Source organism: Dermacentor andersoni, chromosome 1 (assembly GCF_023375885.2).
Source record: "Dermacentor andersoni chromosome 1, qqDerAnde1_hic_scaffold, whole genome shotgun sequence".
Lineage (NCBI taxonomy): Eukaryota > Metazoa > Arthropoda > Arachnida > Ixodida > Ixodidae > Dermacentor > Dermacentor andersoni.
The window spans coordinates 18,249,266-18,275,379 of NC_092814.1; the positions used below are offsets into that span (position 1 = coordinate 18,249,266).

General features: G+C 48.5%; 1 protein-coding gene across 1 annotated transcript in view; it reads right to left on the bottom strand.

Annotated features, from left to right (window-relative positions):
* LOC129380400 (uncharacterized) overlaps positions 1-17,055 on the bottom strand; it is a 64,044-nt gene extending 46,989 nt beyond the window's left edge. Inside the window, exon 1 of the mRNA XM_055061236.2 lies at positions 16,738-17,055. Within this exon, the coding sequence (XP_054917211.2) occupies positions 16,738-16,889 (152 nt within the window). The 5' untranslated portion in view covers positions 16,890-17,055. The remainder of the gene's footprint in view (positions 1-16,737) is intronic.
* Between the last annotated feature and the right edge of the window lie 9,059 nt (positions 17,056-26,114).

Genomic DNA, 26,114 nt, shown 5'->3' on the forward strand with positions numbered 1-26,114 from the left:
AACGAATATAATCTCTTATAACAACGAAAATTCATACTGTCATGCAAGGCTTGTACAATGATTACGGCAAGAAAATACCATTGCAACCGATTGAGACACTAAAAGATGAAGTTTCCAACCAACATAGAGAAGAGAAAAAAAAATGTTGGAATGCGTTAAATTCCGCTGGAAAGAGCTTCACGAGAATGGTCACAGTTCGTAATGTTAACTAATGAGGCGGGAAGATTGTTCCAGTCGAGGCTGGTTTTGGGCAGGAAAGAGTGCGAATATGTTGCAGTGTTTTGGTGAGGGACATGGACATGGACATGGTTTTCGAATGAAATTTTTCCTCGGCATATCTTGTACCTGGTCCGCAATAACCTTTCGCTCTGATGAAGACACTCGGTAAGGCTTGTGACGAAGAGGATGTGCCGATCCTTTGTCAATGCGATGAAGAGTACGCAAGGTTGGGATAGCTGTACGGCTCTCATCTTGAGAGAAGTCGAACACAGAAGCATACTGTACGGTGCTCATCTTGAGAGAAGTCGAACACAGAAGCATACTGTACGGTGCTCACCTTGAGAGAAGTCGAACACAGAAGCATACTGGCATAGCAGTTACACTAAGGTGCCCCGTTCACGTGAAAACAGAGACTGGCTGACCATGCGCAGGATTTTCTGCTCGTAAGGGCAGGTGGCTCGTCATTCAGTGGAACCCTCTTCTCTGATGACCATCGATGCACTGCGAGTGACGTCGTCGAAGACAGCAGTCTTCATGTGTTCGGGAACACAAACAGAGACGTCAGACCAATTTAACGCCCACAAAAACGTGCTACCATAGTTAACAGATACGCTACTAATAGGTACCAGTAGGCTTTCCTTCCCGCAAGACTCACCAAAGGGTTGCACACTGGCGCGAAATGAAGCGTCTGTACAAGATGCGATGACGGATACCAGTGCTAAATACCACGGAGGCACCGTCACTGCCTCAGCAGCGGTAATTGTGTTTTGTCCAGTGGGTCGTAGGTCCACGAGTTCTGTTAATGAGGGATCTTGACAGGCATCGACTCCAAGTTTTCCGCTATTTATTGAAAACTCATCGACACCGCAATTGAGTGAAGATCTGTAGTCCTGTAGAAATCTATCCCTAATATAACATCAGGAGTGCAGCGTTCCACAATCACAAACTCGGTTGAATAACACCTGTCCACCAATAACACATTCACAGCACAGACACCAAGGGGACGCAATATTTCACCGCTTACTCCGCGGAATTTAGCATGCTTATCGAGGGACAACATCCCTTTCCGTCGAAGATGTTTCTTGAAAGAAAGGGCTCATAACTAATCTCATAGCACCGATGTCCACCAAGGCCATTGGGCATATGCCATCAATTATCACTTCCACTTTGCTTCTCATCATTGTAACCGGTAGAGGTATCTGTATCGTGCCGAGTCTGTGAGCTTACCTCCATCGGCCGCGCAGTCTAGTTTTCCGGCGGTGGAGGTGAGAATAAATGTCACCTCGGTGAAGGAGAGCGACGTTGACGTGAAGACGGTGGAGTGAGTCTGCGGTCTGAAACGGGTAAGTCACTGCGGTGATTCCGTCGTGGAGTGTTGATGGGAAAGGTCGTCAATGAAGGAAAGAAGCGTGGAGGCCAGAAATGGTCGAAGTTACGACGTTCGGTGTTATAAAACGTTGACTGTGACTCGTACCACTTCGGTGTCCAACGACGTTGCCGACAGAATCGAAAGATGTGTCCTGTGACACCGTAGCTATAACACACGGGAGGCTCACGGCTAACGTTTGGGTAGGATGGGTATTGCCGTGGCTCCGAGTAGGCCGTTGCTGAACAACGGGCATATCCCTCAGTACGCTCGTTGCCGGTTTCCCGCTGGTAGTTGTGTTGCGTTCTCATTGACCTTCTCGAGCGGTGCTTCTCGACAGTCGTTGCAGCGACGGAAAGGGGAGCTGGTGGAAGATGTACGGATGTTGACCATCATGGAACTCAGCGTTCAATTCCGTGCAACGACATAGCTACTCCCTAACAACCTGTCTGATGGTCGTCGCGAGATCGACTGATGGGATGTCGTCTTCAATGCTTGCAATAGTTGTTACGTTTGCTAGCCGGCCAAACATAGGGGTTACGAGCCTCAAAGGTACGGCAATGACGTATTACGTTGGTGACGAAGCTAAGGTCCTCTTTACCAATGAGGAAGTTGTAAACGTCCTCCGCGATTTCCTTCAACAAATGACCATCTTTGTCCTCCTCTGTATACGAGGGTTGGCCGTTCTGCATAGCTTGAGCACGTTTTTGATGTAGGTCGTTCACGTCTCGCCCGGAACATGAGCTCTTTGAAGGAGCGTTTGGTCTGCCTGCTTCTTGTTTGCGACAGAATCGCCGAAACGCTCCTTGATTTTGAACCTGAAACAATCCCATCTTGTCAGAATTTCCTCGTTGTTATCGAACCACACGAGCGCCGTGTCCATCAGAAAAAAGACTACGTTTGAGAGTCCGGTTATGCTGTTCCAACAATAGTGCTTGCTCTCCCGTTCGTAGTGGTTAGGCCCTTCTTCTAGGTTCTGGAATGAGGACGCCTCTCTAAAGCTGCATTTACCTGATAAAAATGTTTATTGTCTATCTCCGAATGTGCGAGGCTCTACAAGGTGTTGGCGCTGCCACGGACTTGCCTTCATTTGGGTCGAAGATGCCACTGGTTCGGTGCGAGTGCTGCCTCCGTTGTAGGTCATCTCAAACACCGGAAGTAATGGGGGCAATCCAGTGAGTCGGCGGCTTCGACGCACATCATGAGGTTGGAGAACCGTGTTGTTCGTGTTGCGTGGTGGTCGGGGGTACCCAACACCTCCACGAAAAACTGTCACGGATGATCGATGTTTATTTATAGATGACGACCAGGAGGGAGGAGAGGTCGCCACAATGTCGCCACCGAAATGTTGCCTTGCCTGCCGCTCAGCTCGTCATTCTGTTCTTCTTCTATCTGCACCTCTTCGCTACGTTACAATATTATTACCAACAAAATATAATAAAACATATTATAGGTCTAACTGACGAATTTCATTGTGGCATCACGAGTTGTCGCAGATATTGTCACGGCCGGTGATTCTGTGGTTGGTGCTCGTGTGACGACAACGGTGTGGCGTATGGTGTGCACGCGCTAACCCTATCATTGCTGCAGCATTGTGCGCCTTGCTTTGTAAATATATGTCCTTTGTATGTAGGTTCTCCCCGTGACAACTTTGGTGCAGGTGCGGGGTAAGTTCGCTACAACACCGGGAACTAGATCTCCGCAGCGGACGGCAGGTTTCTGCAGCCACAATGAATGACTAAGCGAGCCAGTTTGAACAACGCCCGTCACCGGTCATTCTCATACACAATCGTGATCCCGCGACAGTCAACGGCACAAGTGGCGTCGATGAGTAGCTGGCGAAGTATGAGCGCTTCAGCAACAATAACGAGTGGGACCCGTCGATAAGGCTTGCAAATGTTATCTTGTATATGCGGGACACTGCGAGACTCTGGTTCGAGATAGATGAGGGAGGTTTGACAAGTTCGGGCGCCTGTAAGCAGAAATTACGCGATGTATCTAGGAAACCTATCGGGCGACAACTAGCGGCTAAGAAACAACTCGCAATTCGCACCCAGACGTCCCGAGAGCCGTACATCTTTTATATTGAGGACGTGTTGGAACCCGCCGTGGTTGCTCAGTGGCTATGGTGTTGGGCTGCTGAGCACGAGGTCGTGGGATCGAATCCCGGCCACGGCGGCCGCATTTCGATGGGGGCGAAATGCGAAAATACCCGTGTACTTAGATTTAGGTGCACGTTAAAGAACCCCAGGTGGTCGAAATTTGCGGAGTCCTCCACTACGGCGTGCCTCATAATCAGAAAGTGGTTTTGGCACGTAAAAACCCCATAATTAGAAAAAAAAAGGACGTGTTGGCTCTGTGCCGCAAGGTCGAGAAGGGCATGTATGATGCGGACGAAGTCAGACAAGTACTGAAAGGCATAGCCGATGACGCCTTAATTCTGCTACTGTGTATGAATTGATCAGTAGTAGATTTAGTCAGCGCAGAATGCTGTCGTTTTGAGCAGGCAACAAGTCGGCGTATCACTCACCGCTTCGACCAACTTCGGCTGCCAGGTCCTCATGGGAAGTTTTATCCAGGCTACCTCAAAGCAATGAAAACTCACCCTTGTAACGTTTAACGCCCCAACCCTTTCGAGTGAAGCCTGTTTCACATCATGCGATTTTCGTCGCACCGGAAGTGCGATTTCCGTCGTTTACGACGAAAATCGCAGTCGCAGTGCCGACCCCCCGATTTTCGGCTGCGACCAACCGGTTGGTCGCACAGTCGCACCGTCACAGCGATCGCTGCGATTTTCCGTCGAAATTGCGCGGAAAGCTATTTCGCCAGTTTGTTTTGGGAAATGGCATCTCGCTCAACAAGTGCAATGTGCGGAGACGTGGATTAGCGAATTCGGTACGTACGCGAAGGGAGAATAAAAAACTTGTACCGCAGATTCTCCCATTTCTACGCGTTCGGTGACACGCTACGCAGCAAATGAAGTGCATTTTCACCTTTGCTTCGTACACCTTTGCGAATTGCCACGAGACGACATGGCCTTTTGGGGTCTTCACAACTTTCTTTTGTTGAATAGCATGGAAAAATCGCGCGCACGGAGCAGCTTCAATAATTTCAACCTCAGCAAGGGCAAATTACAAGACAGCAAAGTGCCCGAAGTTTCCACGTTATGCTGAACGCGGTATCGTTCAGTTGCATTTTCTTGTCGGTTTTCAAGCGTGAATTTTTCGATGCATCTTGAAAGGTTATCTCACCTCACCTATTAAATTTCACAGAGCAAAAGTGTAGAATATCGTAATGAATTTTCTACGATAGCATTAAATCCGTGGCTTGAATAAACAGCGTCGTTAATTTGTTTTCGCATATTACATGCACGTTAAGTTGGACCTCTTCTGGAGAATTTTTTTTCTAGCACAGAAACGAATAAACATTGAATAGGTTGCGGACTTTCTATTCTCACTGCACCTGTATGAACATTTGCTTTAAAAGGTTATTAACTCTACAGTTGGTAAATTAAGTTATTCGCTTGCTATAGTGGCACAGTGACAATGTATCCACGTGCACCGTCATGTAAATCTCGTGCAACAATGCGAAAAGCAGGCAAACAGCCTGTTTTTGTGGGGATAAAACAGTAGAAAACGACACGTTAAAGAAAAGTAAATAAAAACTGTGCAGTAAAGTCAGCCATTTGCATCCCTTCCTGTGAAACTTTGAATCTTCTAAGCACAAACAGTTCTTGCACGTTCACAGCTCATCAAGTGTGCAAAAACATTCATGTCTAACATGTTTCTAGTAACAGTTTCTAATAAGTTTGTGATCACATATATTAGTGTGTAAACCCATATAACGATTTCCGCTGTGATTACTATCTTTATAAGTAATGAAATACCATGCTACTTGCAAGAACATATCACCCGAATATTTTAGAACAAATTTCTCCATTTTCACTATACAAAATATGTGGTTTATTCGATAAGGTACCACAAACTGCTTTTTTGGAATCACCCACTTATTGCAACTTTTACCTACATACAACCAAGAACAAAAAAAAAACATCTGTAGACAAATTGTTCAATTTATTCGCCTGCCACTGTGTCTATAGCATTCTGCTGCTAACAAAAGGCGAGAGGTTGAATTGCCAGCCATGGAAGTCGCATTTCGATGGGAGTCACAGGTAAAAAAAAAAAGCTCTTGCGCTTAGATTTTGTTCATCGTCTTATATTGAACCCTTAAACTCCCAAATACTATTGCATAGGGGGGCATATGCTTATGCATAATATAACACCAATCGAACGCAAAGGGCACAATTGTAAAACAACCATCCTTCGTGATAATTCCAGTGTGTAAACATTCATTGCATCAATATGTATTGTTCAACAGCACTGCACAAATAAGCATAATCAAGTATAGCAAGTACTCTGTCAGGAAGCCGGTTGTACAGATTTACAAATGTCAAGACATGCATGCTCATACCACATCGCACACACAGCGCAAAGAAAACCGTTTTCAAGAGTTGTCCCTTTTCGCAAATATTACAGGCCCAGAAGCAGCAGAAACTTTATTGCCGGGTATTGTGTAATACCGCTTATGAAAGAATGACGATAGTGAAGAGGCTTGTAACAGCAGCACCTCATGGTGCTCTAAAAAGAGGAACGATGAGCAAAAAATTTCTGTTAGAGCACTTAAGGTAAACAGGAACTTTCTGAAAGACAGAAAATTCCAGGTGATAGTTGGAGGTACATTTGGCCCACCCACACCAACAACACAAGAATATTACAAGAAGTACTACAGCCTATGGTGTACTACAGTATATGGGAAAGCTATCTTATACAGAAATCAAGAATGATGCAACAAGCTCTCGACAACACTGCAGACTTTCTTGGCCAGTCTGACTTCTCATCTCGCTTTCTGATAAGTAACCTTACCTCGACGTCGGAAAAAAAGACTAGAATCAAGAACTACCCTAGATTGCACACTGTGCTCCACATAGCCAGAGAAACATACCCGCAAGTCAACATTCACAAATCTTCAGCTAGTGTAAGACCATGACGGCAGAGCCAGCACGTGGGTGAAACAATTGTCATGCCTGGACGCAAATTGAACGCCCGATAAAAAGAACGATCTTGAAATCATTGGGGGTGGACGACTGGATACAATGGAAAATCGCAGCTGATGCGCTTGTGTCCAAGGTAATGTACGGTATGAATTACCAGCAGCGCACAAAAAAGACAACTCATCAAACACAGGCATCGGGTAATAACAGGTCTTTCCAACTTTACCATGCTTGAAGACCTCTATGAGAAAGAGCAAGCGAACAAGCACCTAGACAGAGTAGAGTTGCAGCCTGTAGCACAAATTCTTTGCCTCAAGAGCTCATAAACTGGTCCCAAGATACTATGCCAGCAGGCATATGAGATGCAAAGACGACTACCCCTCCCTTCAGACACATCCTCTGGAGCACCTGAACTTGAAACACAACAGGCCCATACCGTGCAATATGGGGACAAACAATTAGGCCAGGAGACTATATACAACTGCCAAACACACAGAGGAGTCCAAAAACAAGAAAGGGGCTGACAGATGGAATAGCACACTGTGGTATAAAGTTTGTAAACAGGGATAAGGTGCCTCAGAAAGGCTGGCCAACGTTTCGATAGGAGGACCTATCTTCGTCAAAGGCGGCCTCGTCATCCTCGGCGTGTTAGTTTTAAAGGGTTAGTGCAGTGACGTCACGCGCGGGTGTTGTCGCTGGCGGCTGGTTTTAAAGAGAGAGATTACCAGAGGAAACAAGCGCTGTCGTCCGACGTCTGTGAGCTTCATTCCCAAGACGAGGGGACAAGAGCGTGACAGCGGACACGCGGGGAAAAAAGAAAAGAAATAGAAGCAGAAAAAAAAGAAAAAAAAGAAAGGGGGAGTGGGGGAAGCCAGGGCGGCACCAAGACAGACAAAAAAGAAGGGGGGGTGAGAGTGAGAAAAAAAAAGAAAGAAAAAAAAAATGAAATTTTTAAGAAATACGGGGGCTTGGGAGCGTGTTGGGGATGCGAAAGGTTAGGAGGTATTCCGGGGGAGTCGTTGGCGGCATGTTTCTGCGCACTGACCGCGCACTGACCGCTTGACCGGCCGTTCTAATGCCTCAAAAACATTCCGCCAACGACTCCTCCGGTATACCTCCTAACCTTTCGCATCCCCAACACGCTCCCAAGCCCCCGTATTTCTTAAAAATTTCATTTTTTTTCTTTCTTTCTTTTTCTCACTCTCACCCCCTCTTCTTTTTTGTCTGTCTTGGTGCCGCCCTGGCTTCCCCCACCCCTCCTTTCTTTTTTCTTCTTTCTTTTCTGCTTCTATTTCTTTTCTTTTCTTCCCCGCGTGTCCACTGTCCCGCTCTTGTCCCCTCGTCTTGGGAATGAAGCTCACAGACGTCGGACGACAGCGCTTGTTTCCTCTGGTAATCTCTCTCTTTAAAACCAGCCGCCAGCGACAACACCCGCACGTGACGTCACTGCACTAACCCTTTAAATCTAACTAGCCGAGGATGACGAGGCCGCCTTTGACGAAGATAGGTCGTCCTATCGAAACGTTGGCCAGCCTTTCTGAGGCACCTTATCCCTGTTTACAAACTTTATAACACACAGAGGAGGTTGCTAACCATGAAGATGTAAGCAAACATCAGGCACATATAGTACACTGATGTGGCAATAGCAGTGTAACAGTAGCATGACACAACATAAAATTACACCCCATATAAGTGAGTACCATTCCAGGTCATCCTACACATAGAAAAGCTGAACTGAAAAAGCAATCAAAGCAGCACTTGTAGTGCAAATTACATCATGCACAACACTCTGCACACCTGCATCGATTTACCAGAAACTGTCTGGGCATGCACATCACACGAGATTGTCGCGAAAATCAGGAGGTTGACACGCGATTTGGAAGCACATGGCCAAAAATTAAATTACAGGATACATAGCCATGCAGACCTTCCAGGACACAATCAGGCTTATAAGCCCTACATAAGAACTGAAACCTGGACGAGTTGGTGTGTATTCATTATTAACTAAAGCGCAACAGATAGACAACGGACAAGAATGAAGCGCTCTGTGTCTTCACTTCGTTCTTGTCCATCGTATTTCTGTTGCTCTATAGTTACTGAATTCATGAGGCTGCACAGGAGAAGAACGATACCTCCGCCAAAGGGCCCGATTTCGCATACAAATCCATGCGTGCACGCACGCACACACACGCAAGCACGCGCGCACACACAAATGTTGCAAGGGTGCATAGCATGAAGCAGTATCAGTAGGATGACACTAGAGATAGATGAGGACTAAGTTTCTACTAAGGTTCATTGTAAAAATGTGGTGAGTTATACAAATTAACAAAATAAAAGACATAGTTAAAGGCTAGATAAAAATTGGTGCTTGATGCAGCCAAACATAAATAAAAATGCTACAGTAAAAAATACAGAAATATTCCAAGTGCAGAAAAAGAATCCTTACAATTGCCAATCCTGCATGCCAGCGCCTTTCAAGAAACACTGTTCTTATTCCAATAGACAGACTGACAGCTTGCTTAGGCAAGCATACTCTTTCATTTCCATGCCATTGGAAAAAAAACGAGTTTCTCGGAAAGTAGCCGCATGCGCCCTTGGGGATCGCAATTTTTTTCCCTGGACTTGTATATTTATATGTATTTTCTCTCTATTCCCGTTTTTGTGCTTGCTTTCATCGAGCACTAGTTTTTATGAGGTTTTATTGCTGTCCTAATTTCTGGTAACCTTTATAGATCACTGCATTTTCATAATAACCCTTATAATTAGAAGTTAGCGTACCCTGTTCTTACTGCTTCACACTTTACATTCTTGCTAGATTGGCCAAATAAAAGATTTTATAAGGTAAACAGAAGTGTCATAATGGCCATAAAAGAGGCTTGCAGTCTACAAAAATAAGGAATAGCCTGGCTGCAAACGGCACCAGAAAACACATAGCACGAACAAGAAAACCAAAATGATGTAACAACGAAAAGTTTAGTGTACACACCGAGTAAATGCTGGCTGACAAGCAATAAACTCAACATACACAAAAAGGCGAACCAAAATGAATGTGTGTTTCCTGACAGGAAATGCATCCACTTCTAACGGAAGCCATGCTGACAAGCTTCTCCCAGCATTTTTAGATCTACAGCTTCCATAATTTCTCTAGGCAGCCGATCTGCACAGAATGCTAGCTTCTTTCTCTACAATGCACGCTCAGATGTCGAGAATGCATTATAGAGGAAGAAGCTAGCATTCTGTGGAGATCGGCTGCCTAGAGAAATTATGCAAGCTGTAGATGCAAAGACACTCGGAGAATCTTGTGTCAGCATGGCCTCTGTTATACTTTCAGAGATGGATGCGTTTCCTGTTGGGATCTGTATGGGCACACATCAGTTTTCGATTCTGCTTTTTGTGCATCTTCGATTTATTGCTTGTCAACCAGCATTTACTCGGCATGTTCAATAAACTTTCATTTGTTAGTACGCCTCATGATCGTCTTGGTCTCTAGCAGAAAGGTGTTCATTCTTTTTACAGTGAGACTGTATATACCTAGGCGAAACACTCGTGGTCATCACAAAAACCATAGTGCAGGGGTATGAGCCATTGTTTAGGGGGATGTGAGCCATTGCATTCGTCTTACATGATGGACGGAGAAATTTCTTGTTGGGTATACATGATGAAAAACTTTATTTATCCCTCATTAAAGGGAAGGGGGCAACGGAATAGAGGGGCGGGACGAACTACTTGAAGTAGGCCTCCCCTATCCTCTCAGCCCAGTCCAGGATGGTCTCCTGAATGTCGGGCCTCGAGCTACGCAATGCAGCCTCACACTGCTCCTCACTAGTTATTAATTGCTTGAGGAAAGGGCGAAGAGGGTGCTTAGGGCAACCCCACATGATGTGGTTTAAGTCTGCTTTGGGAGAGGCGCAGAATTTGCAAGCGGGAGAAAGGTAAATGGAAGGATGAATGCGGTGGAGGGGGTAAGGGGAGGGAAAGGTGGGAGATTGCAGCTGTCGCCACAGAATTTCACACCCGCGCGGGGATTTCCCATGTGTGGCGGAAAAGTTAAACAGTCTAATCGGTAATGTCTGCAGATGTCGTGGTAGGTAATAAGCCGATCCCGCGCTATAAACGTCGCCTCCTCCGTGTCGAGGTCCGCCACATAGAAATGCTTATGCATTTAAAACATATACATTTCATAATCATCATCAGCAGCAGCAGCCTGGTTACGCCCACTGCAGGGCAAAGGCCTCTCCCATGCTCCTCCAACAACCCCGATCACGTACTAATTGTGGCCATGTCATCCCTGCAAACTTCTTAATCTAATCCGCCCACCTAATTTTCTGCCGCCACCTACTACGATTAGAGAATAGCATTAGTGAATAGCATTAGAGAGATCGTATCTCCCTGCCTGACGCCTTTCTTTATTGGGATTTTGTTGCTTTCTTTATGGAGGACTACGGTGGCTGTGGAGCCGCTATAGATATCTTTCAGTATTTTTACATACGGCTCGTCTACACCCTGATTCCGCAATGCCTCCATGACTGCTGAGGTTTCGACTGAATCAAATGCTTTCTCGTAATCAATGAAAGATATATATAAAGGTTGGTTATATTCCGCACATTTTTCTATCACCTGATTGATAGTGTGAATATGGTCTATTGTTGAGTAGCTTTTACAGAATCCTGCCTGCTCCTTTGGTTGACGGAAGTCTAAGGTGTTCCTGATTCTATTTGCAATTGCCTTAGTAAATACTTTCTAGGCAACGGACAGTAAGCTGATTGGTCAATAATTTTTCAAGTCCTTGGCGTCCCCTTTCTAATGAATTAGGATTACGTAAGCGTTCTTCCAAGATTCCGGTACGCTCGAATTCGTGAGGCATTGCGTATACAGGGTGGCCAGTTTTTCTAGAACAATCTGCCCACCATCCTTCAACAAATCTGCTGTTACCTGATCCTCCCCAGCTGCCTTCCACCTTTGCATAGCTCCCAAGGCTTTCTTTACTTCTTCCGGCGTTACCTGTGGGATTTCGAATTCCTCTAGACTATATATTCTCTCTTCCATTATCGTCGTGGGTGCCACTGGTACTGTATAAATCTCTATAGAACCCCTCAGCCACTTGAACTATCTCATCCATATTAGTAATGATATTGCCGGCTTTGTCTCTTAACGCATACATCTGATTCTTGCCAATTCCTAGTTTCTTCACTGCTTTTACGCTTCCTCCATTCCTGAGAGCATGTTCAATTCTATCCATATTATACTTCCTTATGTCAGCTGTCTTATGCTTGTTGATTAACTTCGAAAGCTCTGCCACTTCTATTCTAGCTGTAGGGTTAGAGGCTTTCATACATTGGCGTTTCTTGATCAGACCTTTCGTCTCCTGCGATAGCTTACCGGTGTGTTGTCTAACGGAGTTACGACCGACTTCTATTGCACACTCCTTAAGGATGCCCACAAGATTGTCGTTCATTGCTTCAACGCTAAGGTCCTCTTCCTGAGTTAAAGCCGAATACCTGTTCTGTAGCTTGATCTGGAATTCCTCTATTTTCCTTGTTACCGCTAACTCATTGACCGCCTTCTTATGTACCAGTTTCTTCCGTTCCCTCCTCAGGTCTACTCTAATTCGAGTTCTTACCATCCTATGGTCACTGCAGCGCACCTTGCTGAGCACGTCCACATCTTGTATGATGCCAGGGTTAGCGCAGAGTATGAAGTCTATTTCATTACTAGTGTCGCCGTTCGGGTTCCTCCACGTCCACTTTCGGCTATCCCGCTTGCGGAAGAAGGTATTTGTTATCCGCATATCATTCTGTTCCGCAAACTCTACTAATAACTTTCCCCTGCTATTCGTAGTGCCTATGCCATATTCCCCCACTGCCTTGTCTCCAGCTTGCTTCTTGCATACCTTGGCATTGAAGTCGCCCATCAATATAGTGTATTTTGTTTTCACTCTACTCATCGCCGATTCCACGTCTTCATAGAAGCTTTCGACTTCCTGGTCATCATGACTGGATGTAGGGGCGTAGACCTGTACAACCTTCATTTTGTACCTCTGATTAAGTTTCACAACAAGACCTGCCACCCTCTCGTTAATGCTATAGAATTCCTGCATGTTACCTGCTATGTTCTTATTAATCAGGAATCCGACTCCTAGTTCTCGTCTCTCCGCTAAGCCCCGGTAGCACAGGACGTGCCCGCTTTTTAGCACTGTATATGCTTCTTTTGGCCTCCTAACTTCACTCAGCCCTATTATATCCCATTTAATGCCCTCTAATTCCTCCAATATCACTGGTAGACTCGCCTCACTAGATAACGTTCTAGCGTTAAACGTTGCCAGGTTCATATTCCCATGGCGGCCTGTCCGTCATATACATTTATCTATGTATTACTGCAGGGAAGGGACAGAGAGGGGGACGGGGTTAAGACAAGATCATGATGTCATAATTATTTCACAGCAAAGGTGTGCCTCGCCACTGGCTATACCGATAGTGAGTTCGTTTCTGTCTCGCAGTAGAGCACGCGTGCAGCAGTCTCTCTCCGACTTCCCAATAGGATAAAAAATGTGTCCCTGTGTTTAATTAAATGAAATGTGCAGCCCCGGTGTGTCGCTTGGCAACTGCAGTGCATGACCGAGTCATAAATACTATGATTAAGGCAATACGAAACACAAATACGTAACATAATTCAGAAAGACATTGATTGACCCGCTGGATTAACACAATGAACCACTCACTGCACTTTCCATGATGGTGACCTTGCGAAGCACGATGTGTGGCATTTCAAATAAACAATGTTATAAACCGAATCCAGACGTGTGCGTAACCTCATTAAGAAACACAGACATAAGCAATCATTCAGAAAGACTTGAATAAACCGTCGGAATTAACCCAGTAATAAACACCGGGGCCTCACATTTCAGCTTCGCTGGTTTACCATCTGTGCAGGGTGCATGGGCAGTAATTTTTTCTTTAATTGTTTGTTAAGTATTGTATAATGTTGTGCCAGTAAAACAAGTTGGGCTAGTTGGTGCATTGTATTGGTGCTGCTTTTTTTTGCTGTCTTTTAATTAATGTTGTGCTCTTCTTCCTTTTGTAACTACTTTTTTATTCCCCCTCACCTAATTCTCCAACCTTGGGGCCTGCGAGGTATATAAATAAATAAGTACATAAGCACATGTCATTCTTTCATCTCCATACACCTCGCACCATTCCTTGCTCAACAAAGGTCACTGTGTTGATGACTCCCAGTGTGCATCTACATTAACTGCCATTTGCATTTCGGTATAGTTTGTGAACAGTGTATTGAAGCGTTGGAAATACTTACTGAACCGTCGTTCCCCACCCCCCTTTTTTCATGCATAATAAGACGTTCCTATAGTCGGGTACAACTTTAGAAAAAAGGGAGGCGCAGATGACCGAAGCGCCACAACGGATTGCCTCCGCGACTAAAATAGTCCCGCTCAAAAAACCGTGCTTCTAAAAGGGGCAATTCTCGGTATAAATAAATACTTTTGTATTCTGATGACTGGTTTGGTAAGGCTCTCGTGACTGGAATGCTACAGCACATGCCGTATCGCGTGAAAAAAATAACCCGTGCCTGCTACAACGCTCTGCGTCGTCTGCTTTTTAGCTTCAATGGAAAGGATAAAAGTAGAAAGACCAACTCTGCATGGCTTTTGCGCTGGTTTGCATGTACACGGCACATTTACTACTCGTTTTCCGAGCTCAAAATGAATCAGTTGTTCTTTAACGAGTACTTAAAAAAACGTGGACACTCTATGCGCATTTCTGCCGTCGCCGTGAGATCGCGTATGAGTGAAAACGTGTGAGGGTGAGCCGGCGAACGCGGTTCACTTTCGTGTGCGCGAGCGAGAAACGCGGCCCGGATGCGTGCCCTCTCCTGTGGCGCGGGAGGCAAGGGAGCCAGGCGAGGGAGGATGGGCGTTCTTCTCCGGCGGCTGCCAGGGTGTCTCGATGTTCTTCTCGCTCGTCGCTTTTGGCGGACAGGCGGTGGACGCGACGGCGAATTTTTACCGCGTCGTCGTAGGGATGCATTGCCGACGCTCGTGTGTCTTGAAAGCAATCTACGATGTGGTCAAACTGCGCGCCCCCGCGGGCCTCATCTTCAAAGCCATCTGCGATGTTTGCAGAGTGCGCGTAGTGCCGGCATCTTCGTATGCGTTGCGCTATCGACGTTTCGTTCGCGCTGAAGCGACAGATGCAAGGAGACCAATTGGCTCGCCGCTGCTGCCACGACTCCTAACTCGAGCGCTGTCGCAGACAGTTTTCGCTGTCATCGTGTGAGATGCGTTCATGTTTAGCTGTGCGTGCGTGACACCATACTGGTTAATTTAGTTAAAACACGTTGACGGGCTAGTTGGTTTGAATCCATAATAGAATGGCTAAGCGCGACTGAACAAGGACGTAGAAAGAAGCAGACAAACGAAGGCAGCGCTGTCTCCGTGGGTGTTTTTTTATACGTCCTCACTGAGTCACACTTACGCATTCTATAAATGTTAATTTAGTTAGTAAGCGAATGTTTACAAGTTGATAGGACCGATAAGGATATTGCTATCGCAATCGGTGCTTCGCCTTTCGGGCGGAACAGAGAATTTTTTTCTACAAACGTTGTTAATAAAACGTCTGTTTTGCAATGAAGCACAAAAGTAACTGAAACGCGGATGTATTTCGTCATCCGCTTTGGGAATGAACATTTCGTCGAAAGTGGTGCCGTGTGTGAGAATTGCCGCACGATTCGCCGCTCGAGGCATTCGCCGCTCGCGGGCTTCGTTCACGCTCCGAGAAACGGGTTTATGCAGCACGCATAGAGCAACAGAAAGCTTTATCTGGAGTTTTTCGTGTTGCTCTAGAATTTTCTCATTGACACTTTTCACCTAATTGCAATATTTTAGAAGTTTATAAACAATTAAGGTTAATTATATAGTTAGGCGGAACGCAAAACATAATTCGAGTAGCTGCAAGCGACGCAAACATTACCTTGGTTCTGTGCACTTATGTGGCATTTGCCTATCTTTAGATATCGGTGGATGATAGTCGGGACACCTTGTTCGTGTTGGCATTCGTGTTGTCCACTTCTTTTGTGTCCTGTCTGCACGCCTCACTTTTTTGCATAATGAATCCTTACCAACTAGCTCAGCAAGCGTATCACGCCAGTTAGAGCTAGTAGAGTGCTTACACAAAAATATTCACCGACGATGACGATACTCCCCAATGCGAAATTTGAGCGCAGCTGTATACGTGTTTTCATTTAGCGATATATTGGCTGGCGCGGATAATCTGCCTCGTGCGGCACATTACAAACGGAGAGGAGTGCGGCGCGACTGCCTCGCTAATCCGGAGATCGCGAGAGCCAGCGCGCGGGTGGGCGCGATTCACGGGAGACGCCGCCCACAGACAGATGACGCGCGCTGCTCGGGTGCCATCTTTCTTTCTTTCTTTCTTTTGCGAGGAAAAGCGCCGCACGCTTTCCCTCTCACCTTTTCGCCTTATCCTCCTCCACTTTCCGCCTCATGCTTCCGCTGCACGTCCGCCTCCGGTTTCCTGCTCGCGTATCCCCCGCGTTCGCGTTTACCTTTCGCTGTGCTCGTTCGCTCGGCTACGCCGCCGACGCGGACGCTCGCCGTAGGAACGGGCGCGTGAGAGCTGCGATCTAAAAGGAAAACAAATTGCTTATATGGCTTATTGGTAATCATTCTGCCTATTATAGGAACGGCTTGCAGGAGTTATACGTTCTGCATTTCTTTATTTGTTAGGTGACTTCCCCTCCTTTCAACTCTTCACGATCGTCCTGTATGAAAAGAAACACACAAGCGAGCTGTTTGCGCTGGCCGTGCACGCCATATACTCTGCCGAACAAGTTCTCGACGTATTTTCCGCGCCGGCCGGCGTTCACGCTTCGCTGTCTGCTTCGCGCATCGGTAGCACGATCCGGCATGGACAGACTTGGGCGGCGAGCGAGCGTCGCCCCGTTGTTCTTGGTGACACCGGACGACGCTGAGCTCAAAAATCTGACGGAAACGTGATCCTTGTATCTGCGGCGCTACTAAACGCAGTCATTACACTCCCACCGTATCTGTTGTGGATGACCGTGCACCTACCTGGCGGCCTCCCTCATCAGGTCCACGGCGCCTCGGCTGGACGCGCGCAGGCCGACCAGTGGCGTCACCGCGGCCCTCTTCTTCTCGGGCTTCGCGCCGCAGCGGTGCTCCTCGCCGCCACGGTCCGCGGTCTCCCGCCGGCCATCCTGCATAGCTGCTCCTTCCTCTTCTTCGGCGGCTGGCTACGTGGCTGCTTGAAGGGAGATTTAGGTCCGCCGATCCAAGCGCAATTTGTGTGGTGTCAATTTGGGGGGTGTCATGTACGTTAAATAGCGTGGCTGATGGTTGCGCATATTTTCCGCAAATAATTATATATTCAGCGTATGATTTTTACTGGCCATCCTATGCTTGCTGCTCGTTACGGCACAACGGGAGCGGCAGCGCTGTTGCTGACATCTGGTGAAGCCATCTTTAAACAAAAATTCTGGAATCGAGCCGAGCCGTTGTTACCAGGTGAAGCCAACGTATACCCTAGAACAAACCTGCAACTAGAACAGGTAAAAACTGCCCACTGGATACTATACTCTATCTCAGTAGTTTCTTGCAGCACTATGAAAGCTGCAGGACTGTTCAGCCATTAGTTATGCCTAATGCACCTGACATATATTCACGCGCGCCTCGTCGGCTCACTGTCTTTTGGCGTTGTAACCAGAAACTGCGTTCACATGGGCGCGACAGCGGTGCTTCGCATTATCTGTACGGTTTCTCAACAGTTCCTCGCAGTCTTCTTAACCAGTAGTAAGGGCGAACGCCCCTACGAATGTTCAACCACGCCACATCGTCTCCTCGGCGTCTATTTGGCATTTGCTCGCGCCACAGTGATCACGTACCATACTATAGGGCGGAGTAGTAGATTAATGAGGCAGTGAACAATTGGGTCTTTATAGGGTTCCACATCGTTTAGGCATCACTAGTGCTAATGCTGTGGCTTCATCGGCCTTACTGGAAATCAAACCACTTTTACGGCTCTGCGTCGCCTCTGTGTTAGAACAAACAGCTGATCTCAATAAAACGACAAAACATGGCTAATGCTATGCCCTCAGCGTTAGATGTGACAAAGCGATGACAAGTTCTGCCATTGATAACTTGCTCTCACGGCAGAAAGCCAGCAACAAGCAGTAATTTGCGTCAAAGTGAAAGGTGTGAGCTGTATGGGCGCTGCCATGTTGCTGCGTTATCACAGTTGGGTTGGCTATTACTGTTACCGACGTTAACTGCCACAGTCATTCGTGGAATACGACGCGCATGCGCGAAGTGCCTGACACGGCACGTATCGCTAGAGTGTATTATCTACCAAACGAAACTAAAAATATCTAATTCCGCAATTAATGGAAGAGTAACACCCGGAACTACAGTTTGCTGAGCAAGGATATTGCCTGTGTAGATTCGCACATTCGGCAGTGCTGTCGATTACTTGTGAGATGGAGTAGAGAAGACCCCCCATCAAAGTCGGCCTGTCCAACGTCCTTGGTGAAGCGCGCGAGCATGGTTAACCGAATGTCTAGGAAAAAAAGAACAACAACGACGAGCAGCAAGATTCGTTAACATAGGCTTTACACTCTCGGGAAGACATGGATAGGGATATTAAGGCAAGAAACCTAGGTTCAGTTTAAAACAATTATCAGCAGTATCAGTGTCTTCCAGTAAGGGAGGATCATATGGTCCCTGGTGGAATTCTGACAGTGACCGAGATTTTAAACGTTGAAAAGCTGCACGGAAAAACCTTGTGTACAACCAATGCCCTGTTAATTGGGCTGAGTATAGATATGTAGCTGCCACATTTGAGCGAACTGTCTTAAAAGCTAAGGGCGATTGTGATTAAAAACACTACATATTTATTTGGATGTCTAGGTTTAAAAAGCGCTATTTAAGCTTCTTCGATCCCGTAATGTTATACCGGCACCAATGAATATCAATTCTGTCATTCTATAACCAGAAGAATTATCAGTCACCTGAGAAAACTGCTCAAGCTCTAGCGCAGCGTTTCATGCATAAATTGCCCACAGGACTATCGAAACCTTCCACGGGAGACGGCCTTGTAATTTAACATCGGCAGATTTAGCGGACATAATTAGATTATGTCTGGCGTCAGTACCAAGGCCAGATGGAATTAGAACAGTAATTCCGAAAGATTTCTTTTATGATGCGCCTTAGGACCTACTTATTATACTTAATATTTCTCTCAAGAATACCTGCGTTGCCAGAAAGTGCACACGAGGTAAGGTAATTGCACTGGTGAAAAATTAATAAATCCGCTAGACTTGACCTACCAAACATAAGAACAATTTCTCTTACTTCCAGTGTCCTAAACTTATTAAAAGGGGTTCTTCATGGCTGCATAACAAATTTTATACAGGGTGATACACTTCTCAGTCCTTGTCAGATTGGATTTCGTCCTGGGTACTCGCTATGGTGCGCCCAGGTAGATCTACAGAGCGTCATTAAAATTGCTCGCCGGAAGCGAAAGCGTGTCACTTTGGTGACGCTAGATGTTGCAAAAGCATACGACAGTGTGCAAATTCGTATTCTGCTCAACAAACTGTAGGCTGTGAATTTCCCGAAGTATATAACCGCGTGGATATTTGAATTCATGAGAGATAGGGAGTTTTATTTTTTATCAACACGGGCCTTCGACGCCTAACTACAAGCAGAAAACAGGTGTACCGCAGGATGCCATTCTTCCTCCTATTTTATTTAATGATTTGGTAAGCTCAATTCCTTTTGTCTCGGGAGTACACGTTTCTGTTAATGCGGACGATACCGCATTTTTTACATCCGCAACTAATAAACGCACACTACACCAGTTTTCACAGACTTAGGAAGGCCTGAGACATGGCTAGACGAGCTATGCATGTAGTTAAATGTTTGTAAACGTATTGTGCTAGTATTTCCGCTAACTGCACAGATACAAACATCTCTCCAATACCGCCACTACATCATTCCTCATGTTGACTCGGTCAAGTACGTTGGTGTTATCATTATGGCAAGCTCGCCTGGCGTAGTCACATTTCACATAATACAATGAAGGGCGTAGCTGTGCTCTACGGCTTCGTCACCTTCAATCTGGAATACGCAGGCATAATCTCCTAATGACGTATAGGATGTATGTTAGGCCCATACTGGAATTCGGCTACGTATTATTTTCCGCTGGCACAACCTATGAAACTAATCCTGTTTTATAAATAGCTCTATGCTTATGCTTGCCATACCGAGCATGCATTCCTAGGGTGGGGGGTGCGTGGCCGGGTCACGTCCGTATAGGCGACCGGCATGTGCGAATCCATCCCGGAGATAGTGCCATACAGGGCATGGGTTCCCAGGGAGGGTTCCTTGGCCACGTTGCACCTGCATAGACGACATAAATTTGTTAGCCGATCCCTGAGATAGTATCACACCGAGCATGCATTCCTAGGGTGCTGGGGGGTGCGTGGCCGGGTTAAATCCGTATAGGCGACAGGCAATATGCGAACCGATCCCGGAGATAGTGCCATAAAGGGCATGCGTTCCCAAAGAGAGTGCCTTGGGCCCGTTGCATCTGCATAGACGACATAAATGTGTTAGACAGTCCCGGAGATAGTGTCACACCGAGCATGCATTGCTAGGGTGGGGGGCGGGGGCGGGGGTGCGTGGCCGGGTTACGTCCGTATAGGCGACCGGCATGTGTGAATCCATCCCGGAGATAGTGCCATACAGGGCATGCCTTCCCAAAGAGAGTGCCTTGGCCGCGTTGCATCTGTATAGACGACATAAATGTGTTAGCCGATCCCGGAGATAGTGTCACACCGAGCATGCATTACTAGGGTGGGGGGGGGGGGGGGTGCGTGGCCGGGTTACGTTCGTATAGGCGACCGGCATGTGTGAATCCATCCCGGAGATAGTGCCGTACAGGGCATGGGTTCCCAGGGAGGGTTCCTTGGCCGCGTTGCACCTGCATAGACGACATAAATGTGTTAGCCGATCCCGGAGATAGTGTCAAACCAAGCATGCATTCCTACGGTGGGGCGGGGGGGGGGGCGCATGGTCGTGTTACGTTCGTATAGGTGGCATGAATGTGTGAACCGTTCGCGAAGATAGTGACATACTGGGCATGCGTTCCCAGGTAGGGTGTCTTGGCCGCGCTGCGTCCCTATAGACGACAGAAAAGTGTTAGCCGATCCCGGAGATAGTGTCACACCGAGCTTGCATTTACAGAGTGGCGGGGGGTGGGGGGGGTGCGCGGCCGGTGTACGTTCGTATATGCGACAGGAATGTGTGAACCGATCCCAGAGATAGTGACATACCGGGCATGCGTTCCCAAGGCGGGTGCCTTGGCCGCGTTGCGTGTGCATAGACGACATAAATGTGTTAGCCGATCCCGCAGATACTGTCACGCCGAGCATGCATTCCAAGGTTGGAGGTTGGTGCGTGGCCGGGTTACGTCCGTATAGGCGACAGGAATCTGTGAACCGATCCCGGAGATAGTGACACACCGGGCATGCGTTCTCAGGGAGGGTGCCTTGGCCTCGCTGCGTGTGCATAGACGACATAAATGTGTTAGCAGATCCCGGAGATAGAGTCACACCGAGCAGGCATTCCTAGGGTGGGGGGGTACGTGGCCGCGTTACGTCCGTATAGGCGACAGGCAATGTGTGAACCAATCCCGGAAATAGTGCCATACAGGGCATGCGTTCCCAAAGAGAGTGCATTGGCCGCGTTGCATCTGTATAGACGACATAAATGTGTTAGCCGATCCCGGAGATAGTGTCACACCCAGCATGCATTGCTAGGGTGGGGGGGGCTGCGTGGCCGCGTTACGTCCGTATAGGCGGCATGAATGTGTGAACCGAGCCCAGAGATAGTGACATACCGGGCATGCGTTCCCAGGGAGGGTGCCTTGGCCGCGCTGCGTCCCTATAGACGACAGAAAAGTGTTAGCCGATCCCGGAGATAGTGTCACACCGAGCTTGCATTTACAGAGTGGCGGGGGGTGGGGGGGGGTGCGCGGCCGGTGTACGTTCGTATATGCGACAGGAATGTGTGAACCGAGCCCAGAGATAGTGACATACCGGGCTTGCGTTCCCAGGGAGGGTGCCTTGGCCGCGTTGCGAGTACATAGACGACATAAATGTGTTAGACAATCCCGGAGATAGTGTCACACCGAGCATGCATTCCTAGGGTGGTTGGGGGGTGCGTGGCCGGGTTACGTTCGTATAGGCTACAGGCAATGGGTGAACCAATCCCGGAGATAGTGACATACCGGACATGCGTTCCCAGGAAGGGTGCCTTGGTCGCTTTGCGTGTGCATAGACGACATAAATGTGTTAGACGGTCCCGGAGATAGTGTCACACCGAGCATGCATTACAAGGGTGGGGGGGGGGGGGTGCGTGGCCAGGTTACGTCCGTATAGGCGACAGGAATGTGTGAACCGATCCCGGAGATAGTGACACACCGGGCATGCGTACTCAGGGAGAACGCATGCATACCCTAGCAATGTATGCTCGGTGTGACACTATCTCCGGGACCGTCTAACACATTTATGTCGTCTATGCCTTGGCCGCGTTGCGTCTGCATAGACGACATAAATGGCTTAGCCGATCGCGGAGATAGTGTCACACCGAGCATGCATTCCTAGAGTGGCGGGTGCGTGGCTGGGTTACGTCCGTATTGGTGGCTGCATGTGTGAACCAATCCCCGAGATAGTGCCATACAGGGCATGCGTTCCTAAAGAGAGTGCCTTGGCCCCGTTGCATCTGCATAGACGACAAAAATGTGTTAGCCGATCCCGGAGATAGTGTCAAACCAAGCATGCATTCCAGGGGGGGGGGGGGGGGGTGCGTGGTCGGGTTACGTTCGTATAGGTGGCATGAATGTGTGAACCGATCCCAAAGACAGTGACATACCGGGCATGCGTTCCCAGGGAGGGTGCCTTGGCCGTGCTGCATTCGTATAGACGACAGAAATGTGTTAGCCGATCCCGCAGATACTGTCACGCCGAGTTTGCACTCCAAGGTTGGAGGGTGGTGCGTGGCCGGGCTACGTCCGTATAGGCGACAGGAATGTGTAAACCGATCCCGGAGATAGTGCCATACAGGGCATGCGTTCCCAAAGAGCGTGCCTTGGCCCCGTTGCATCTGTATAGACGACATAAATGTGTTAGACGGTCCCGGAGATAGAGTCACACCGAGCATGAAATCCTATGGTTTGGGATGCGTGGCCGGATTACGTCCGTATAGGCTACAGGCAATGTGTGAACCAATCCCCGAGATTGTGCCATATAGGGCATGCATTCCTAGGGAGGGTGCCTTGGCCGCGTTGCATCTGCATAGACGACATAAATGTGGTTGCCGATCCCGGAGATAGTGTCACACCCAGCATGCATTCCAGGGTGGGGTGGGTGCGTGGTCGGGTTACGTTCGTATAGGTGGCATGAATGTGTGAACCGATCGCAAAGATAGTGACATAGTGGGCATGCGTTCTAAGGGAGGGTGTCTTGGCCGCGCTGCGTCGCTATAGACGACAAAAACGTGTTAGCCGATCCCGGCGATAGTGTCACACCGAGCGTGCATTTATAGAGTGGGGGGCGTGCGCGGCCGGGGTACGTTCGTATAGGCGACAGGAATGTGTGAACCGAGCCCAGAGATAGGGACATACCGGGCATGCGTTCCCAGGGAGGGTGCCTTGGCCGCGTTGCGTGTGCATAGACGACATAAATGTGTTAGACGGTCCCGGAGATAGTGTCACACCGAACATGCATTCATAGGGTGGGTGGTGCGTGCCCGGGTTACGTCCGTATAGGCAACCGGCATGTGTGAATCCATCCCGGAGATAGTGCCATACATCGCATGCGTTCCCAGGGGGGGTTCCCCTTCCACGTTGCATCTGCATAGACGACATAAATGTGTTAGCCGATCCCGGAGATAGTGTCCCACCTAGCATGCATTCCTAGGGTGGTGGGGGGTGCGTGGCCGGGTTCCCTTCGTATAGGCGACAGGCATGTGTGAACCAACCCCGGAGATAGTGACATACCGGGCATGCGTTCGCAGGGAGGGTGCCTTGGCCGCTTTGCGTGTGCATAGACGAAATAAATGTTAGACGGTCCCGGAGATACTGTCACACCGAGCGTGCATTCCAAGGGTGGGGGGGGTGCGTGGCCAGGTTACGTCCGTATAAGCGACAGGAATGTGTGAACCGATCCCGGAGATAGTGACACACCGGGCATGCGTTCTCAGGGAGGGTGCCTTGGCCGCGTTGCGTCTGCATAGACGTCATAAATGGTTTAGCCGATTGCGGATGTAGTGTCACACCGAGCATGCATTCCTAGAGTGGCGGGTGCGTGGCTGGGTTACGTCCGTATAGGTGGCTGCATGTGTGAACCGATCGCAAAGATAGTGACATACTGGGCATGCGTTCCCATGGAGGGTGTCTTGGCCGCGCTGCGTCCGTATAGACGACAGAACTGTGTTAGCCGATCCCGGAGATAGTGTCATACCGAGCATGCATTCCAAGGGTGGGGGGGGGGGGCGGTGCGTGGCCGGGTTACATCCGTATAGGCGACAGGCATGTGCGAACCAATCCCGGAGATAGTGACATACCGGGCATGCGTTCCCAGGGAGGGTACCTTGGCCGCGTTGCGTGTGCACAGACGACCAAAATGTGTTAGACGGTCCCGGAGATAGTATCACACCGAGCATGCATTGCTAGGGTGGGGGGGGGGGGGGGGGGGTGCGTGGCCAGGTTACGTCCGTACAGGCGACAGGAATATGTGAACCAATCCCGGAGATCCCGGAACCAATCCCCGGGGACTATCGTGCGTGCTGGTCTGCCGAAGAAGTGGGATCCAATTCCTGGAGTGCCCGGCACTGCCGTGGGGGGCTGCAGCGGGTCCATGGAGCCTCGTTCGAACGTCGCCGAGGTCGACGGCCACAGCCTGGGTCGCCAGCGTCACGGGCCTGTCTGAACCTGCATGGGTCCCGTCGCCAGTAGGAAGCTGGCGCTCCAACCTTCTTGGCCCAGAGCCACGTCAATAATGCCACCTTGGCGCCGCTTCTCCTCCGATCACACCTCGGGTCACGCGCCTCGAGGGCTCGTGCCGTTCGGACCGGTCGGCGCGCATCGTCCTCGTCTTTTATTTTTGTGCCACATGCCTCTTACATATGACACTCTGCCCCCTAGGCCTGGCGGAGTCAAATCCAACTCTAACAAGGCCGTACCGGACAACACCTATACTGATGCTTGGCCCGCGCTACCAAAGCTACAGCCGCCGCTACAGCTGAAGCCACAGCCAAAGCACCAGCCGGGGCCACAGCGGATCGCAGAGCTGAAGCCACAGTTGAAGCGACAGCCAAAGACAGCCGGAGCCACAACAGATGCCACAGCGGGTGCCACAGCCGGAACCACAGTGACATCAAAGGATACAGCGCACTGCGGTAGAGTCCACAGCGCCGACTCTCAATAAATTGTCCGAAGACCAGCAAGTGGTTTTGATGCTTCGGTCCTTCATTAATAAATACGCTTCGTGTACTTTTCAGCAAGTTGCATCCTCCGTCAGCGCTAAGTGCAGTGCAAGTGCTGCATGCTCTTAATCCAGTGCTTGCAAGTCTCGAGGAAGCCCCATGGCTCACCCGCCGCCTCCTACTCGTGCGACGACCACTGGCCCTTTGGTCGTCCCAGATGTCATGAACACCGATCACCAGCTATAGAACTTGACTTTGGTGTCACGGCGCGTCACTCCACACGCAGTGATCACTTCCTTCCTCTTTTCTTCTTTCTCTTCGACCTTTCCCTTACCCTCAGTGTAGGGTAACAAACCGGATGCTCGTCTGGTTGATCTACCCGCCTTTGCGCTCTTTGCTATTTCTCTCTCACGGCCGCGTGACGAAAAACACAAAAGGAAAGGCCATCTTTGGGTGTTTTTTGTCTCGCGCTGGTGGACGTATTGCTCTATGATTCTGTACAGCTGCACTCCGCCGCCGTGTGTCTTTTAACCCATACGGAAGAAGCCCAGTCAGTTTTGTGGTCTATTCCTCTTCCAATAATTTACACCATTAAAAGCCGTTGATATCAAAGTTATCACTTAGCTGTTCGCGGACGATTGTGCTTTATGCGCTATCTTAGCGTTTCAAAGCGATCGAAACAGATTCAGTAAAAGCGTCTGGCAGCTGTGAAAAACTATGAACTGGGCGTAAAGATTCAATGAGTGCTCAATGATGCTCAATGATGGGACTGTTGGCCTACTCCATTCGTTTTACTAAAGTAATGAAGCCAGCATATAAATACGTAGGAGTATGTGATGCTGATAGTATGTATTAGCACAAACATGTTGATAACATCTTCAGCCGCGTAGTAAGCTCACTGCTGAGCTTACTATTCTGGCCAGGCCTCGTCTCTAGTGTGCCTG